This window comes from Trachurus trachurus (assembly GCF_905171665.1).
Source record: "Trachurus trachurus genome assembly, chromosome: 13".
In the NCBI taxonomy this organism is placed as follows: Eukaryota; Metazoa; Chordata; class Actinopteri; order Carangiformes; family Carangidae; genus Trachurus; species Trachurus trachurus.
Genome location: NC_139892.1, coordinates 863,312 through 883,440, shown reverse-complemented (window position 1 = coordinate 883,440; position 20,129 = coordinate 863,312). Strand labels below are relative to the sequence as shown.

The 20,129-nt window shown below is 44.1% G+C and overlaps 2 protein-coding genes and 1 pseudogene across 3 annotated transcripts in view; 2 read left to right on the top strand and 1 right to left on the bottom strand.

Moving 5' to 3' along the window:
• Window positions 1-20,129, top strand: part of LOC310995736 (NACHT, LRR and PYD domains-containing protein 3-like) — a gene marked incomplete at its 3' end in the record, with an annotated part of 361,364 nt that overhangs the window by 209,031 nt on the left and 132,204 nt on the right.
• Window positions 4,344-5,369, top strand: LOC310995669 (trace amine-associated receptor 13c-like; the record flags this gene model as incomplete). Its single annotated transcript, XM_083984787.1, has 1 exon — window positions 4,344-5,369. The coding sequence occupies one exon, from the start codon at window positions 4,344-4,346 to the stop codon at window positions 5,367-5,369; it is 1,026 nt and encodes a 341-aa protein (XP_083840913.1).
• LOC310995305 (protein NLRC3-like) lies at window positions 11,874-19,019 on the bottom strand (annotated as a pseudogene). Its single transcript has 8 exons — window positions 19,001-19,019; window positions 18,468-18,608; window positions 16,532-18,313; window positions 16,234-16,368; window positions 15,971-16,144; window positions 12,943-12,989; window positions 12,582-12,790; window positions 11,874-11,987 (listed from the first exon to the last, which is right to left on the bottom strand). The product of its transcript is annotated as a protein NLRC3-like (transcript).

Genomic DNA, 20,129 nt, shown 5'->3' with positions numbered 1-20,129 from the left:
TGCCCCTGACCCAGCAGTCTCAGGAGCTGACGGCCTTTCGGACTCCCTGGGGGCTGTTCCAGTTCACAGTCTTGCCATTTGGGTTGCACGGGGCCCCTGCAACTTTTCAACGATTAATGGACCAGGTACTCTGTGAACTGTCTGATTTTGCTTGTGCATATCTCGATGATATTGTCATCTACAGCGCCACCTGGGAGGATCACCTGAGGCACTTGAAGGAAGTCCTGGATCGCCTGAGGTCAGCAGGCCTGACAGTCAATCCCACAAAGTGTGCAATCGCCAGAGAGGAAACAGAGTACCTTGGCTTCACCATTGGAGGTGGGTTAATCAAACCGCAAGTCCATAAAGTGCATGCACTCGAGTCGTGTCCTCTCCCACAGAGTAGGAAGCAGCTGAGATCCTTCCTGGGGATGGCTGGCTTTTACTATCGGTTCATCCCGAACTTCTCAGCCAGGGCTGCCCTCCTGACCGACCGAACTGGCTCAAGGTGCCCCAACCACATCCAGTGGACAGCTGAGGCAGTAGCTGCTTTTAAGGACATCCAGGAATCCCTGAGTAAGAGCCCTGTTCTCCACAGTCCAGATTTCAATGAACATTTCACACTGCAAACTGATGCATCTGAGAGGGGTGTTGGAGCTGTGCTTTTGCAGGGAGTGAAAGGGGACCAGCATCCTGTGGCTTACATCAGCCGGAAGTTATTCCCCAGAGAGGTCCGCTATTCCACAGTGGAAAAAGAAGCCTTGGCGGTGAAGTGGGCCCTGGACTCATTCAAGTATTATCTACTGGGGAGAGAGTTCACTTTGGAGACTGACCATAAGGCACTGCAATGGTTGGAGAGGATGAAAGACACTAATGGGCGAATCACCCGGTGGTATCTTGCCATGCAGCCATATCGGTTCACGGTGCAGCACATCCCTGGCAGGGATAAAACCACTGCGGATTACCTCTCCCGCTGTTTCAGCGAAGACTCCGAAGGGGGGGATTGTGTGATGGCCACAGCCGTGGCCACACAGCCATGACAACGGTAGCCCACTGCACCTACATTCACATTATACACTATACTATTTTGTTTCTATATTTATGTTAACCATATTGTGTTTATACATTCTATAAGTTGGTTTAACACTTAAGTATTGAAATATCTCACACAGGTTTGGTTGCATACAATACTTTATTATTTGACAATACATTAGTTCCATTTGAGCACACATATTTAGTTGGCTTTTGTTCTTGTTTCTAATCTCTTGTGTTCTTTTGAGTTACCGGTGCTGCTGGTGCTGTTGGTGCTGCTGGGATCCTCCAGATAAAAGGATCCGCCCCCACACGCTCGGCCATTTTTATAAGAGGCAGCACTAATTGGGCCAACCCAAGGGCTGGTGCACCATGGGGGGAAGTTTAGTGGTTTAGTTATGTTTATTATTTTCCTTAGACCATTAGTAATTTCAGTTTGTTTGGTTATGCATAGATTGTGTTTATTCTAATACGTTACCTTTCCTAAATTGTTTTGTTTGTGAATTAGCTGTGGTCTTTTGTGTTTAGGGTTTAAGTTAACCCCTCTTTTGTTAGTATGGGCTGACCACCCAGTATATAAGTTGTCCCTTGTGTTCATTAGTTAGGTCTGTTTAATTCTGTTCTGTTTTGTCTTCTGATAGTTTATTCAGTTGACTTTTGCACAGTTTTGTTAATTTGACCTCTTTTATGGGCCCAGACCTTATGTTCATTTGAGTAATTTTGTTTTCTGTATATTTTGGGTAAATAAAACCCCATTTTTTTGAAGTTACTATCTGTTGTCCTCATTGCAACCGACTCGGTCCCTCACAGGGGCCCACACCGATATTCTTTCAGGGGGCCCAGAATTCCTAGCAACTGCCCTGCTATTAACTAGACGCTTGCGGGCAGTGACAGAAAAGCAAGATTTAAATCTGTACAGAAAACTCACAATGAATTTCAGTTTTTTTGACAAGCTCCCTAGTGGAAACAGGAAGTGCCATATTTTACATCAACATTGTCCGATTTCCTCGAAACTTCACATGTGTGATGAGGGACTGACCCTGAACACACCTGCACGCATCCCATTACTGCCCCCTGGTGGATGAAACATTAACTAGTCATAACTCCCTCATGCTTTGTCCGATTCACTCCAAACTTCACATGAGTGATGAGGGACCGCCCTTGAACGCACCCATCCACAACTGCTTAGCGCCACCTGGTGGATGAACGAAACATTGCATTTTTTGCCTCCTTCCAGGTCTTTTCTCCCTTTCAACTTCACGCCACAGCCCCGACATGCCTCTGGCCCCAAGGTCGCATGGGTGAGCGAGGGCCCGTCATCGCCACTTGCGGCTTTAATTTTGTTGTTGTTTTGACCCGGCCTGTATTTGGGGTCAGCCTTTATTTGTTTGTGTAAACAAAGCCATTATATGACACCCGGCCATTAATTGAATAGGATACCGGCTATTATTTGAGGAAATACGGTAGTCTATTATTCGTGTCTCAGCCGCACTGTCAAGTCCACCAGAGTTGCCAACTACAATACACTCCTTTTTGGATTGCTTAAGAAGTGGAAAATTCTGAGCCAGCCACTGATTTATTTAATCTAAGCACTTTGAGAGAGGGCTCTCAAAATTAGTGTAGCTGTTAACATCAATTTCAATACCAATAGTAGTTTATGATTGAAAAGTGGCCTCAGGTGTGAAAGCTCTGCGGAGGGACTGCCCTGCAAAATCTCTGTACTCTACTTTCACATGTAAGCACCTCACCTTCGAGCCTTAACCCTCACAGTTCACAAGGCCCTCATATTTTTCCCCTCTCCTTCTTTTGGAGGCCTCCTCCATATGTTCTTTCCAAGGCACCATAAGCTCCAGCATAATGATATTGTAATGAAATTGGGTTCAGTCCAAAATGGTAGACTAAAGTCACCAGGTCAGAGCCTTTAAATAACACTCAGAGGACAGTGTATACACAGTACAATTATCTTTATTACAATGACACAGTTCATAAAACAGGGGACTGAGGGGTGGATTGTGGCCAGGGGGTATACTGCACGGCCAGGGGAAAAGGCTCCCACTATTACCCACTACAAATCACTGCAAACTTATGGCACACTACAAACACAGCACGCTATCACCCTCTACTGGAGGCACTGCAACTACTGCTTGACCACACGACCTGTGGCCTATCACACTGCAACTCACGTAACGTCACCAAAGAAGCAGCAGCCCCTCCCCCGCTACGCTGCACATATAAACTCCCCCGACTGGACTCCCGCCCCCATTGTCCAATACATTAAAATACTAAGTAAATATAGACTATAATAAAAGAGTACTCAACTCGCCGTCCGGCGAGACCCCCCCCCCCTGGGGTCTGGGCTTGTGACGCCGTCCAACTCCCCGGGGAAGACGGCTTCGTTGGACGGCGCAGATCAGTCCAGCCGGTGGCAAAGACGCTCCGGCGGAGACGGTGGTAAGGAGCAGCAGCAGACTCGGCACTCACTAAACCCGGCCCTAACTATTCTACAGGAGGCATCCAGCCCCCCCTCCTAGCGCTGGAACCACTGACCCACTGCTCTGGCTGTCTTCATCGCCGGTGGCCCTAACCAGCCACGAACGACACCCTCCCCTCCAAAGAGTGCCAAGCCGCCAGACTAGAGTTCTCCCACGCCGCCGACAGACTGACTCTTTCTCCCCGTGCAACCCCGAGTTCCCCTCCTCTCATCACCACACCCCCCTCTTCAGTCACATCACAATATTCTTTGTAGAGACTGAGACCAAGTTGATGTCAGGTCTGGGAGCGGTTTTGGTAGGGTTAAGGTTTTTAGATGTTGGTGACAAAGATTGAAAGGTCAGTGTCATGGTGATTTCAGAAAATGCAACATCATTTGTAATCTGGCACTTTGATTCAAGTAAAGACTTGTACCAGATGTTGGAGGTCACCATGGCCCCCCAAAACAGGATTTTGGTTTTCACTGAGATCCCTTCACACTTGGTACAGGTCCAGATCCGGACAGACTGATGAGATTTATTTTTGCTCAAAGGTTGGACACAATTTCACAGGGATCACACAACTGTTGAATAAGTTGTGATTCTGTAAAATCCTCGATGTGACCTAAAACAGCACTAAAGGTAAATTCTAACTGTGACGTCAGTGAGGAGCAAACTTCCCCCTCAGAGTCTGAAGCACTTCTGATTGGACGGTAAAGTGAGTTATACTTGGAGGTGGCGTTTCTGCTGTGTCTTTTCTTCTGAGACCCAGATCTCCAGTATGTGTCTCTCCCTCAGCACAGACCTCTGTTGTAGTTGTGGCATTTTTCTCTCTCTGCTGTGGTTCTGTCTGTTGTTGGCGTCATGATGAGTGACTTGTCTCAGGACCAGTTGTGTTTTCCAGGCTCTAATGCCTCATGTGTTATGGCTCAGTTCAGTGTGGGGTCCAGGACCGTCCTCTACCTGCTGTTTGCTGCAGGTATACTGGTCACTGTTGTAGGGAACTGTGTTGTCATTGTGTCCATTGGTCATTTTAAGCAGCTGCAGAATCCCACCAATATGCTGCTTTTATCTCTGGCTCTTGCTGATCTTCTGGTGGGTGTTATTGTGATGCCCTTCAGTAGCATTCGCACCGTTCATGGCTGCTGGTTCTATGGTGATGTCTTCTGTGAGTTGCACTCTAGCTTTGATATGTTTCTTACCACTGTATCTATCTTCCACCTGGTCTGCATTGCTGTAGACAGACAACAAGCCATATGCAATCCTCTGCATTATTCCAGGAAAATCACTATGTCAGTGGCCTGGATTATGGTCTGTGTGAGCTGGGCACTGGCTGCTCTCTTTTCCTATGGTCTCCTCTACTCTAAGGCCAATGTAGCAGGGTTAGAGGACTATATAGAATCTATAAACTGCCTTGGCAGTTGTTACCTTCTCTTTAACCCCATCTGGGGAATCCTGGACGCCGTTATTGTCTTTTTTGCCCCCTGCACTGTGATGGTTTGTCTGTACTCTAAAATATTTCTTGTGGCTAAAGAGCATGTGAGAAAGATCGGAGATATGAGCCTGTGTTCCAGTGACAGAGGAAGAGCTGGGCTGGTTAAACCGTCTGAGCACAAAGCTGCTAAGACTCTCGCTATTGTGCTGGGTGCATTCATCTTCTGTTGGATGCCCTTCTTTATAACCTCAATAATAGATGCCTACACTGGCTTCATCACACCTGTTGCCATCTTTGAAGCCTTTGTCTGGTTGGGTTACTTCAATTCAACCTTAAACCCAGTAATTTATGCCTTTTTTTATCCCTGGTTTAAGAAATGTTTTTATCTCATTGTCACTCTGAAAATATTTGACCCCCATTCTTCAACTGTGAAGGTAAATGTACAGACACAGTGACGACAGCACTGTCACTGTATTTGAATTGAGAATCTTTATGCATTTGTTCTTTTTATGGTAATTTTTCTTCAATGTTAGGAGGATGAGAGTAGCATCTTTCTTTTTTTACTGTCACTGATCTCTGTAGCATTGTCATAAGTGCTACATGTTCATTGTTATGATCATTATTAGCCTTAGTCACAGTGAATGGTCCAACTCTCAAAGATGAAATGTTGTCATGTCCTGATTAATTTGATTTAATATTATTACAGTATAATCAGGTCTAATCATCATGTAAAAACATTATTATGAAATAACCCTTTATTGTTCCTGAAACTCATTGTTTTCATGATATTATTTATATGATTGAGTTACTTTGAACAGCTGCTGTCAATTGTTCTGATTGTCTGCTGTTGAAATTTGAGTCAAATAATCTGATGAAATGATGAGATCAAAAAATCATTACACACTGTCTCTAATACAGGGGTTTCAAACCCGAATACATGGTGTGCCAAAATTTAAAAAATTGGTACATGTCGAGGGTTGGATTGGTTCAATGTTTATTGAAAACCTATTGAAATAACCCTATTGAACATATTGGTCCCTGAAACTAACAGAGCCTGTAAATTATTGCATCTAAAACAACATTAAAGGGACATTGTGTAACTTCTCTATATTCATATCAGTGTAAAAACTGTTCAGACTGAAACGTGATTTAGTAACGTTTGATATTTTTAAATAAAGTTGTTCTCGCTGACTGTGGCTCCTTGGTCTCATTTACAGTGTGAGTTAGTGGCAGCAGGAACACAAGCAGCGCAGCCATGATGCATGATGGGAAGTCTCAAAGCCACTGAGCGCTTCAGACACGTTTGCAGCGACGCAGTGTTCAGTGGGTTCGATTCCCGAAAGCTGAGTGTCATTTAGCTCGTCTGTTAAACATGTGAAGTGAGGTCACGTTGCCATGGAGCCTTCACTGTTGAACATCGTTTAAGCTGTGGGCTGTTTAGACTTGTTTTAGGACAGAATATGATTCAATACATCAGGCTGAGTATAGGTGTGTTCTGCCCTCACAGGTGTGTTCTGTTCTAGCAGGTGTGTTTTCAGAACCGTTCCAATGCATTTTCTATTCCTGACCCGGTTCTGACCTGGGGTCTCATTTATAACCGTTGCGTACGCACAAAACGGGCCTGAAAGTGGCGTACGTGACTTTTCACGCCAAGGTTGTGATCTATAAAAAACAAACTTGACGGGAGAATGTGCGCAGCTCTAAGCAAACTCTGAGCCATGCGTACGCATGGTCTGGAGGAAAAGGGGAATTGGCGACACAGACGGTGTGGTGGTGAACTGAAGTCAGACTCAGGAAATTATGATTGAGAAGAACGATTATGTTTTTATTATCGGCCGTCACACATTTAATTTCAACCCGTATGCGTTAGATCCATGTTGCCACGGTGATTTAATTCAACAGCCTTATTTTGCATCGGACTGGTGTTTCAGAAACATCTTCTTAGAATCTAACTTAAAATTAAAAATCAAAATTCCTTCTCTATATTTAATCACCACCGTCTCTCCGTCATATTGTCCGCTCCCAGAGCGCAGGAGGAGGAGAGGACGGCGTGGCTGCATGGGATAAATACATGGTGTAAATAATTATATGTTCCTGTGATACTGTGAACATATGATCGAGAGTCAATTAAATCTCAAACCCTGGAGAAAAAAAATCCAGTAATCGTTCGCACAATTGTTACATTCTGTTTTCTTGTTATCAAGAGAAGTGTCATGTTTGATCATTCCTCAGAATGTAACTTATTCTGCTAATTATTCAAAGTTTTATCGATCAGTCTAATCACTGTAAATAATACAGCGGTGAGCCCCGTGCGTAATTCTGCACCACGGCACCGCTGGAGGAGAAAGGAGGGAGAGGGAGACCATGATGAATGGTTAATAACTCGTTTCAGATTAAAACTGTTGTCATTGTTGTAACTATGTGCCGAACCGGGTCCAACATGTGAGAGGCAGCGCACCAAAACAACACCGCGTGCGCTCTGAGCCGCTGACGCCGTTAACAGCTGCAGCAACACGTCACGTCGCCACTTTCACACCTGCAGCTAATTCACAACACCGACAGAACAACAGCACGTCAGGCTCATTGACATGCAGATCGCATTCATGAGGTGGTTTGCATTGACCATCTAGGGTTAAAACAGGGCGTGTACAGGGCGGAACGTGAAGCGGATTCAGCTGCGCACACTTGTAGGAGATCTCTGATTTATAAAGGGAAGTTTGCTTGCAAGTGTGCATACGCAGGGTTTTATAAGTCTGAATATTTACTGGCGCACGCAAAACTTGGCTTTTGGGCGTACGTACACTTTTAGTAACAATCCCACGCACAGTTTTATAAATGAGACCCCTGGTCATGATCTGGTTCTAGTCGCTACAGCGACTGATACAAAGAGCAGTGAAGTGTTTATGGTTCTACAGAGATTCTCTTGGTCTCAGGTGCATTCTACAGGTGTGTGTTCTGTCCTAACAGGTGTGTCCTGTTCTAACAGATGCGTTCTGTTCTAACACTTGTGTTCTGTTCTAACAGGTGTGTCCTGTTCTAACAGATGCGTTCTGTTCTAACAGGTGCAGTGCCGTCGTATAGGGGGGAAAGGTGATGACAATTATAAGGGCCCACAGCCCGCTAGGGCCCACATACAGCCCCCAGTATCCTCTATGACAAAATTATTATGCATACACTGAACTAATATATACATACGAATGAATCCGAATTAAAACAAAGCCACAAGTCATACAATATTTTAATTTTAATAATTTCAATAACCCCCCTGACCCCTTCTTAAAAAATGGTTTGGTCCACACAGCGGTTCGTTCTTCCTCCTCGGAAAAAAGTGAGCGCGAGCGAACTCCAGCAGGGTTAGGATGGCCCCCAAAAAGCATAAGTCTGGACCATAGACTGTAAAAATAAGGTCTGGACACCAGAAAAGAGTTGAGAAGGAGGCCAGGAGTAGGGACAGCAGAGCAGGGGCCCAGGATATCAAAAACTTGTTTTACTAAGAATAGTGAGAGTAAAACTACCGAGGGTGGCTGAATCAATTTGCCTACTTGTTCATTCAATATCTGTAACATTACCTTTGACGGGGTGCAGGCTGGAGCCTCGCTGTCACCTGGCCGCGCTACACTCTGGACAAGTCGCCAGTTCATAAAAAAAAAAAAAAAAAGTCGGCAGTTCATTGTAGAGCGACGGTTCCTAGAGTAGCTATAACTAAACGTTACTAATTTGGAGGCTACTACAGTGTGTGTGTTTGTTTCACACTGTCACTGGCACTGACAGTGCTCCAGTATGTGCCCACTCAGAGGTTGCATTGAATTGTATTATGACGCATTTAAGTTCCACTCAGTAATTATGAGTATCTGACAAAGGTCAGATACGTTATCATGATGTGTTCAATGTGGTCTTGTAAAATGTGTTATGGTGGGACATTTGAATAGCCTAAATACAAAAAAGTTAAATGTTCAAAGATTTGTTGTTGTTTGTTTTCATAGCAATATAAAATAAAATACACCATAATAGCTGACAACAACAAAGTAAAAAAAAAAAAAAAGACTATTTAGAATAGGCTACAGTTTACACTGACTTTTGAATGGTTTAAAAAATGTTTAAATATATATATATATATATATATATATATATATATATATATATATATATATATATATATATATATATATATATATATATATATATATATATATATATATATATATATTTGAGTTAAATGCTACATATTTACCTGTAGACTTCTTGAGCCAGGACACTTTGTTTTTTTTCATATCAGCGCTTGATTGTTAAATACAATAAAATACCCACTACCTATTTGTTGAGGGGTTAATTGAAAATGTATTTGCAATCAGAGGTGTAATAGAATAGACAACTTATAATACATAATTTACATAATAATACTGTGACTTGTTAAGTCGTTAATCATAAAAACGGAAACAAATTGGGTGTATTACACCAGACACCATCAAGAACACTGAAAAACAAGAAAATCGAAGGTGGCAATGAATACGGTAGAGGGGCCCACACCGATATTCTTTCAGGGGGCCCAGAATTCCTAGCAACTGCCCTGAACAGGTGTGTTCTGTTCTAACAGGTGTGTTCTGTCCTGACAGGTGTGTTCTGTTCTAACAGGTGTGTTCTGTCCTGACAGGTGTGTTCTGTTCTAACAGGTGTGTCCTGTCCTGACATTTTCAGGACCGTTCCAATGCATTTCCTATGGGTCAAAAAAATCTGAAAAAGTTTAGTATTTGAAAAAAAGTATAAAGAGTATTTAAAAAAATGAATGTCCAGAAGAAGCTGCACAATTTGATGTTTTAATTGTTGAAGTAGCAGAAAGTATACAGGACTAGTTGGACTGCAAAAAATGCCGGAAGATGTGAGAATTACTAGGAAGAGCATTTCCATAAGGAAAATGCGTGTGAATGCTGAAAGCCATAGCTGAGGCCATGCTGAATTAGCAGAAGAAATGGACCAAGAGAGGAAATGTAGAAATGACGGTCAGCGTCAGAAGCTGTGGAGACGTTGTGGAGACTCATGGATGGAATGAGGATGACGCTACAGTTTTCTCTTCTTCTACTATTTATTTTCTTTTTTCTATTTCGATTTACCAGTGCAAACATGTGATCGGCTCTCAACGTGGACATGGAGACGCATGTTAACGGCAGGTGTAACTGGTCAGTTTGTCAGCAGCTGTCTCACCTGCTCTGAGCCTCGTGGCCGTGGTGACATCACCTGCCTCCATTGGTCCTGGAGCTCAACACCTGGCAGCACGAGGCCCCGCCCCCTAAACCCAGCCAGTCCAAATATGGGCATAGAGGGAGACTTCAGTTCACACAGGTTAGTGGTAGTGATAGAGCTGCCACCTGCTGATCCGGTTTTGACCTGGTTCCGACCCGGTTCTGAACTGGTTGTGGTCCATTTTTGACCTGGTTCTGATCCGGTTCTGATCTGGTACTGATCTGGTTCTAGTCGCTACAGCGACTGATACAAAGACCAGTGAGGTGTTTATGGTTCTACAGAGATTTTCTTGGTCTCAGGTGCATTCTAACAGGTGTGTTCTGTTCTGGAGAGGAAGAAGTTTACAAGAATCACTGATAAGAGTTTTATTTAAAAAATCAACTGATTTAATCCATGAATGTGAAAACGTGAGTGAGAGACAGAGACAGACATGTAGAGACTGAACTGTCTGTTCAACAGTGAGAAGGTTTCTGTGACAGGAGGAGACTCTGGTTCACTCAACACAGTCTCACTGAGGAACCAGAATCAAGTGCAAACCCAGGATACAGAGGTTGAGTGAAGGTGGTGTTGAAGGTGTAGATGTGGATCAGTGAGTCAGAGGAGACTCTGTAGAAGGACAGAGAGCCAGCAGGACAGTCCACATACACTGCTACTCTGTTAGAGACAGAGGAGGAGGAGGAGGTGTAAGTCCCGATTCTTTGTATTGGAAGCCCAAGAACAAACCAGAGAAGTCTTTCATATAAAAGTAGTAGTGTTTACTTAGTTCACAGATAAAGTACATCAGCGCTGGACTCAAAGTGACAGAGCTCTCGCAGGATCTCGGTCAGGAGTGAGTCCAGATTTCAGGAAATGGGTCACATTTATCTTCTTGGGCTGGGCCTGCCCCGTACAGAGGTTGGATGTTCTCAGAATGTGATAAGCAACATGATGTGTGTGTTGTTGTTCAGGCGTGTATCTAATGCAACAGACCTAACTGACAGACTAAGAGAACTCAGCAGTTACATTATGTCCTTGTTTATCAGGCTAGGGTCACACTATCTGGCTTCATGTTCACACACATCAGGTTATGTGCGTTCAAGTACTAAATTAGAATACATGATATCTCAAAACATACATGACGTCATTGAAGTATAAAAACAAAGTACATAACGTCCCAGAACATATCCAATTGTAACAATCCCCCTTTTGACATGATTTTATTATGTCAATCAAATAGAAGTAGGGACGTTATCCCTGTATTGTATCACATCTACTGGCAGTAGCCATCCCAGCGGGCCCCCAAACTGCAGGTGACCACATTCTTTAAGATGTAACACAACCAGGCAGGAGATTTGTATGTATCCCCCTTTTGATATAAATCAGTCATATCAACAATCACCTAAATCAAATATTGTGCATAAGCAGGTCTTCATTGCAAAATAGCAGCCTATATGTGAGCGACTATGTGTAAGCTGTTCTTCTTTGCAATTACCAGCAGCAAGCATTTCTTTATTGCACACGCATGTGGAAATATTTATACAGTCTCATGATTGGTTAAGTAAAAACATTTTTTTTTCTTCTTTTTAACAAAACACATTAAAAACACATTCTTTAGCAGAACTCTGCACTGAGCATCCTAACTAAAAAGAAAAACTATAAGTCTCATGCCTCTACGTGTATGCAAGAACTATATGTAAAAAATGTAATAGGCATTAGCAGTTTGTTATGCATAGGGAAAGGGTTCAGGTGTACAAGTAAGGGTCTTCATCATCCTCGGATTTGGGTTCTTCAGTCTCGTCCTCTCCGGGCTCAGAGAGGGAGACCAGCGGCATCACTTCTCCAGGGTATTGTACTAACTGGTAAGGAGGTGGTGTAGGGAATTTATCATTAATAGCTGTAGTAATACGTTTTAGACAGAGGTGCCTGATGCATGGAATGCAGCAACATCCACATAAAGTTAACAGGGTCACTGCTGCAATCAGTGAAAGAATTACTGATGAAATCAAAGATTTCCATTTGCCAAATGCTTTGTCTAACCAGTCAGCTAACGGATTCTCTATCCCTGAGTGTTCTGCTAACTCTTCAGACATAGTTTTGAGGCCAGAAAGGGCTCGAGTTATAGAGCCGTCTGGAGCAGTGTTATTAGGAATGAACACACAACAGTCCTGGCCAAACATGGAGCATACACCACCTCTCTCAGCTAAAAGAAAATCCATGGCTACTCTATTTTGGTAAGTCATCAGTGAAGTTGCAGACAGTTGTTCGTGCAGGCCAGCTATGGCATCTCTGGTTAAGTTATTAAGTCTTTGAACATTAAAGTGGAGGAGGAGGAGGAGGTGATGATGGTAATCACCATCATCACCAAAGCAGAACAGACTCCAGGACTGATCGTTCCTTCCAAACCAAGAGTCTCTACTGGTTCCTTTCCTGCTGATTCCTCTGTAACTCACTGATATATAAACCAGTCCTCTCCACTCGACCTCCCAGTAGCAGCGACCAGTCAAACCAGTTGAACACAGCAGCTGACGACACTGGTCAAATCTGTCTGGATGATCAGGATATGACTGACGCTCCTTCACATGTGTCGCCTTCCTGTTGTTGTCAGACAGTTTGATCTTTGTGTTCACTGTGTTTGTGTCGATTGTGAGTGGACAGGAATCTGATGGAGAGAACAAGACACAGCTGCAGTTATTGATCATGTGATCAGTTATTGACAGTTTGATGAAGACTCATGAGGTCAGTGATGTGACAGTGTGAAGATGGTTGAATGTGCTGCTTTGTTTCCATGAATCAAAGTAAAAACACACTTACACTTCCTCAGACCTGGTGTCAACCATGAGACTCCAGCAGGCTCCACCCTGAAAGGAGGAGGGGGATCAGACCATGCACACATGGACATTACATGGCTCTCACACACACACTGTTTTATCACTGTGTTCACATGGAGGCTTGTATGTATGGATGAACACTGAGCACAGAGAAGAAGGAGCTGGAGTCTTTATCTAGTGATGATACAGAGCAGGAGGAGACGAGGAGGAAACACTTCATCATGTCTTTTCTCCATGTGATGTCACTTCAGTGTGAGACACACACTTTCACTCTCTGACTCTCAAGCTGCACAAACACACGTCACAGCAAAGAAGATGAAGACACAACAGGTGGAGCTGACCAGCCCAGATATCCCACAATGCACCAGGAAAGAAGAAGAGTGCAGCTGTGAACAGTGGATGGTTTCAGTGTTGGATGAGGAAGGAAACACACTCAACACGTTTGTTAGAGCTCAGTGAAACACACAGTGAGTTTAGTGAGAAACACTGAGTGTGAACACAACTTGTGTTTGTCTGAAGAAAATTCCACAGGAAGCTGAAGAATGAGGCTGTGAGCAGGTTTCCACAGGAGCCACAGCAGCAGTGAGTGGATGAAGGAGCTCTAATAGAAACCATCTGATCACAGTGACAGGACGGATCAGGATCTCATCATCAATGACTCTGTTCTTCTCTGCTCTTCACACAGATCAGCTGCAACACACTGACTCACTGTGATCAGTCACATCATGTGGAATAAAGCAGCCGTCCTCAGGACCAGTCCTGAGCTCCATCAAACCTGTCCACACATTTTGATTGGACTTGAAGTCCAGAGGAAGCAGAGAAACTGTAGAGCAGAGAGAACCAGGCTCAGCTCAGAGCACATGGACTCAGACAGGAAGTGAAGCTCTAGCTGCTGGAGACTTTCATTAAGGAGCCACTTTGTGGCTTCATCTGATCTGGAGTCAGACAGACACACACACACACACACACACACACATTCAGCCACAAACACTGATTATTACACTGTTCACTACACTCACTTTCTTCTGATTGACAGCTCCAGGCCTCTGGGCAGTGAGGACATCTGGATGTCACACTTGTGATTTACTGTCTCCTCAACACAACAACACATCTCATCAGGACAAGACCAGGATCTCAGAGAGACTGAGCTGATTATTGATCATCAATATCTGACCAGACAGAGACCTGATGGTGCTGCCTGGTTTCTGTCTCTTATTTCCTCCTTGGTTGGAGACGCTGGGAGACGAATGTCTCTGAGCAGTGGACATGCTTTGATTCTTGTTGCTGTGTTGTTATTAGTGTGTCCACACTCAACAGGTGTCTACAGTCTCTGGGACTGTTCGGGTCAAACTAGGGTTGTTCGGTTTTCCGGTACTAGATTGGTACCGGGTACTGAGGCGTTTAAAAAGGTACTATACTGCGCCTCGATGGGACCGGTACTTTCATTTTGCGCCGCCGGCAGTGGTGACGTCGCCGCGTGAAGTCGCCTCATTGTAATTTGAGCCGAGGCGAGCGATTGAGCGAGCCACAAACGAAGCAAGGTGCTTTTTTTTATTACCGTTACAGCGCCACCTGTCCATGTGCTTGTGTTAATGTGTGTGTGCGCCGCGCGAGAGAGAGACAGGCTGCCACAGAGTCGTTAATTAATGCAAACACTGCTGGTTGATAAGTTTCGTTTTTACTGCGGATGCTCTCTCTCTCTCTCTCTCTCTCTCTCTCTCTCTCTCTCTCTCTCTCTCTCTCTCTCTCTCTTTCTCTCTCAAATCAAATCAAATAAATCAAATAAACTTTTATTTGTCCTGGGAGGGAAATTTGTCATGGGCATAATACATAATACAGCTGCTTTGTACTTGCAAAAAACATACATACACCATACATAACATTACAGTAGTAACACTGGCCCACATATCAAAGAGAGAAAAAGAAGAAAAAGAAAAAGTGCAGAGAGTGCAATAAATAATTTAAAATACTCATACGACAAGTTCAAATAAAAAAACATACTAAAAAACTAAAAGAGAACAAGGGATATTAATTAATTAAAGCCAGCAGGTGAACAGGCAAGAGCGCTACGCGGAGATTAATTAACGGAACGATATCGCGTTGATAGAAAAAAAAAGCAGAGTCAATTTGTGGCTTGGTCTTGATTCTGTGACGCTGCACCACACATTGGTCTACATCTTCTACATATAGGTGTGTTTGACTATTTTCAGACCTCAAATGATACAGTTGATATTCATTTTTAAACAGACCACTAATGATTTAATTTAGTTAGAGTTCAGATTAATATAGATGGAAATTTCAATTTTAATCCTGCAGCAGATTGTTTATTGATTTACTGATTATTTACTGATACATATGTTATAGTTCTAAGATTTTCTATCTCTTTATTAAAATAAAGTAAATAATGACATTTTTTGTGACACTATTTTTGGAAAAGTACCGAAAATTATCAAAAAGTATGTTGGTATCGTGACAACACTAGGTCAAACACTCTGTTGGTTCAGGAGCAGTTCGACCAGCTGCAGCTGAAATGTTTCCTGATACACTCTGAAATAAAGTCTGATCCAAACATCTGGAGAGACTCAGAGCACAGCTGCCAACAGCTGCTTTCATCACTGACATATCTTCTCCTGAATATGACACAGTGAGTCATGATGAGACACTGAAGTCATCAAGAGGAGAAACTCCTGATCCCAGTAGTTCATCACTGTGACTGATGAAAGCTGCACAGCTCATGTTTGAAACACTCTGAGAGTTTGGCTTCAGTATAAACTGTGTTGGGACGAGTCAGACTGAGGCAGAGGACGTCAGTGGAGTGGGCAGAGCTTCACTGTGGCCTACACCACCTCTGGATATGGTCTGAGTGATGGGATCTGATGTCATCAATGCATGGATCACCTGAGACAGATGTTAATACCAGGTGTGACCAGGTGTGAACGGGGCCATAGAAAATGTTCCAGCTCCTCCTCCTCTATCAGACAGTGTGTGTGGCTGCAGCAGCCTCTCCATACCTGAGAGAGTCCAGTCTCCAGTCTGGATCCTCCAGTCCAGCAAACAGCAGCTTCACTCCTGAGGCTCCTGGATGATTGTAGCTCAGGTCCAGCTCTCTCAGATGGGAGGGGTTGGAGCTCAGAGCTGAGGCCAGAGAAGCACAGCCTTCCTCTGTGACCAGACATCCTGACAGACTGAACACACAACAACACACAGGAACCCTCTGTCAACACCTGCTGCTGTGTTCAAGTGGCATCAGATAAACAGCTGGATGGATCCTCACCTGAGAGTCTCCAGTCTACAGTGTGAACTCTCCAGTCCACCAGACAGCAGCTTCAATCCTGAGTCCTGCAGGTTGTTGTTACTCAGGTCCAGGTGTCTCAGACTAGAGGACTGAGGACAGAGCTTCACAGCTTCTCTCTGAGAGGTAACAGCTGCTCAGTCTGAAGAGATAATCATGAGGAATTAAAGAAAAAAGCAATTTATTATCTGTCCTGTTGAAAAGACAGAAGGGTTATTTAGATAACGATGAATAAATCCAACTATCTCTACACTTACAGAGCTTTGTTGGAGGCTTTGACCATTGGCAGCAGTCTCAGAAGAGCCTCCTCTGAAGCAGAGTATTTCTTCAGGTCAAACACCTCCAGATCTTCTTCTGATGACAGTAAGATGAAGACCAGAGCCAACCATTGACCATGGAGACAGTTTATCTGTGGAGAGACGTCCTGATCTCAGGGACTGTTGGATCTCCTCCACTAGAGAACGATCATTCAGTTCATTCAGACAGTGGAACAGGTTGATGCTTTTCTCTGCAGAGGGAGTCTCTTCAATCTTCTTCTTGATGTACTGGACTGTTTTCTGATTGGACTGAGAGTCACTTCCTGTCTGTGTCATCAGACCTCGTAGGAGATTCTGACTGGTCTCCAGTGAAACCCCCAGGAGGAAGCGGAGGAACAAGTCCAGGTGTCCATTTGGACTCTGTAAGGCCTCGTCCACAGCGTTCTGGTAGAAGTTTGTCTCTGCAGATTTGACTCCTCTTTTTTTAAACTTCTTGGAGGTTGTTTGTTGTTGTGACATCAGGACCAGTCCAGAGTTGATGAAGGTCAGATGGACATGAAGAGCAGCCAGAAACTCCTGAACACTCAGATGGACGAAGCAGAACACCTTGTCCTGGTACAGGCTGCTCTCCTCTTTAAAGATCTGTGTGAACACTCCTGAGTAAACTGAGGCTGCTCTGATATCGATGCCACACTCTGTCAGGTCTGATTCATAGAAGATCAGGTTTCCTTTCTGCAGCTGCTCAAAAGCCAGTTTTCCCAGAGACTCAATCATCTTCCTGCTCTCTGGACTCCAGTGTGGATCTGTCTCAGCTCCTTCATCATACTTGACCTTCTTCAATTTTAGATGAACCACCAGGAAGTGGATGTACATCTCAGTCAGGGTCTTGGGCAGCTCTCCTCCCTCTCTGGTCTTCAACAGCTCCTCCAGAACTGTAGCAGTGATCCAGCAGAAGACTGGGATGTGGCACATGATGTGGAGGCTTCGTGAGGTCTTGATGTGGGAGATGATCTCTCGGGACTGCTTCTTATCTCTGAACCTCTTCCTGAAGTACTCCTCCTTCTGTGGGTCAGTGAACCCTCTGACCTCTGTCACCAAGTCAACACACTGAGGAGGGATCTGATTGGCTGCTGCAGGTCGTGTGGTTATCCAGAGGCGAGCAGAGGGAAGCAGGTTCCCCCTGATGAGGTTGGTCAGCAGCACGTTGACTGAGGTGGACTCTGTCACATCAGTCAGGATCTCAGTGTTGTGGAAGTCCAGAGGAAGTCGACACTCGTCCAGACCGTCAAAGATGAAGACGACCTGGAACTGATCAAAGCTGCAGATTCCTGCTTCTTTGGTTTCAGAGAAGAAGTGATGAACAAGTTCCACCAAGCTGAACTTTTCCTCTTTCAGCACATTCAGCTGTCTGAAGGTGAAGGGAAATGTAAAGTGTATGTCCCGGTTGGTTTTGTCTTCAGCACAGTCCAGAGTGATCTTCTGTGTTAAGACTGTTTTCCCAATGCCAGCCACTCCCTTTGTCATCACTGTTCTGATTGGTCGGTCTCTTCCAGGTGGGGCTTTAAAGGTGTCTTCTTGTCTGATAGTTGTTTCTGGTCTGTCTGGTTTCCTGGACACTGTTTCAATCTGTCTGACCTCATGTTCATCATTGACCCCTCCAGACTCTCCCTCTGTGATGTAGAGCTCTGTGTAGATCTGGTTCAGAAGGGTTGAGTTTCCTGCTTTAGAGATCCCCTCAAACACACACTGGAACTTCTCCTTCAGAACAGATTTGAGTTTATGTCCACAAACTGCACCAGGAGTTCCTGAATAAACAAAAACATAGTAAAATTCATAAAGAAAATATAACACTTTAATTTCTCTAAATAACGACTATATGAACATGTTTCCCTCCATGTGTTGATGTCAGTGAACGCCTCATTTGTCCATCATGTTGAATCTTTAGAGAAATCCTCTTACTGCTCTGCAGACGCTCAGCCAGCTCCTCCTGCTTCATCCTCCTCAGGAAGTTCACTGTGATCTTCACTAATGCCTCTCTGCTGCTCCTCCTCTGCTCTTCATCCTCACCATCCAACACCTCCTCATCCTCCCTCTGACTCCCTGAGCATTCTGGGTAATCTGGACTCAGAGCCTTGTGGATCTTCTTCAGCTCGTTCTCGACAAAAGTGACCATGTTCTCCTCCAGCAGCTGGAACAGACACTCTATGAGTGACAGCATCAAACTAAAACCATGGAGCCAAACATCAGATCCATGTTGGACAGACTGACAATCCACTGGTGTCAAAGTGCAGCATGGAGATGATTGTGAACACAACTGATGTAACAGCAGCTGTTGGATATGTCCTCACCATAAATATGGAGTCCAGGTGTGTTTGGCAGACTGACCACTGGGAACCCCTGAGCTCTCCTGGTCCACTCTGCGGAGGAATCAATGTCAAGTCAACATCAGTACAACAAGTATAACTTGAGTCTGACTGTCAGTTACAGCTTACATCTGATCAGCTGATCCATACCCTCCCTTAAAGGTAATGAACATGTCCTTTGAGTCGTCACTCTTTAAAGACAGACAGCTGGGTTCAGGAGAGTCTGGTCTCTGCTGCTGGATCCTGAAACAACAACACAACTCATGTTTAACAGTTTTAGGTTTTCAAAAAAAAAAATAACACAGAAAAAACATGAACTTTGATACCTTAATAAAAAAAACAATCCTTGACTTTTTTCGCTATTCCTATAGATAAAAACTGTAAACCATGACAATAAAAGACTTTTACTTTAGAAAATGTAATTTATCTGTGTGTTTTGTTCTGTAGATGAGTTGAAGTTTCTGTCTTTACATGAATTTTGCTCGTCCTCTCTCTCAGTATTTATGGATGTTTGTTGGTCTGCTCCTGTAAAAAGCAGCTGCTGAGATTCTGCTTCAGCTCCTGTAACTGATGTGATCCTCTGTCTCTGCTCTCTGTGTCTGACATCACTCTGAACTCACTAGAAATCACTAATCGGCCCCTCGCCCTGTTGTACACCTCAAAGCTGCCACCAGGAGGCGACTTGATGCAGCCAACATCACCATGTTCCTTCTACCAGGGGTCCGTTTCACAAAGCAGGTTTAGTTAAAACTCTGAAACCCTGAAATGAGGCAACTCTGGGTTTTCCGTTTCAGAAAGGGAGGTAACTCAAACCAGGAAAAAAGGAGTAACTCCAGCCCGTTTCACAAAGACAGGTAACTGAAGCTTGGAGTCAGTAACTATGGCAACACACTCCGTGAACCTAACCTGGTCGGGAGCAGGTCTTCTCCAACTAACCCTGAGTTTCTCCTTTTTATCTGAAGCCTGCAGACTGAAAGCAGCGGCTGACAGGAGGTGTAAACTCCGTCAGGAGGATTATTAGACCTCAACTGGATGTTTTATTTCTCCACGAGGATTTGTTTGATCATTCCTGTTGTTCTGGACCATCACTTTATCAACCCTCACATGACACGACACGGACACTTATCTCTCTCTCTCTCTTATTTTTTTCTTAGTAGATGGATGCACTTGTGATTGATGACTACACGCACTCCCCGTCACGTTATAATGGAGACAAACTTGAACATATCAAACACACATTTGGAGTTTCACCTGCTCA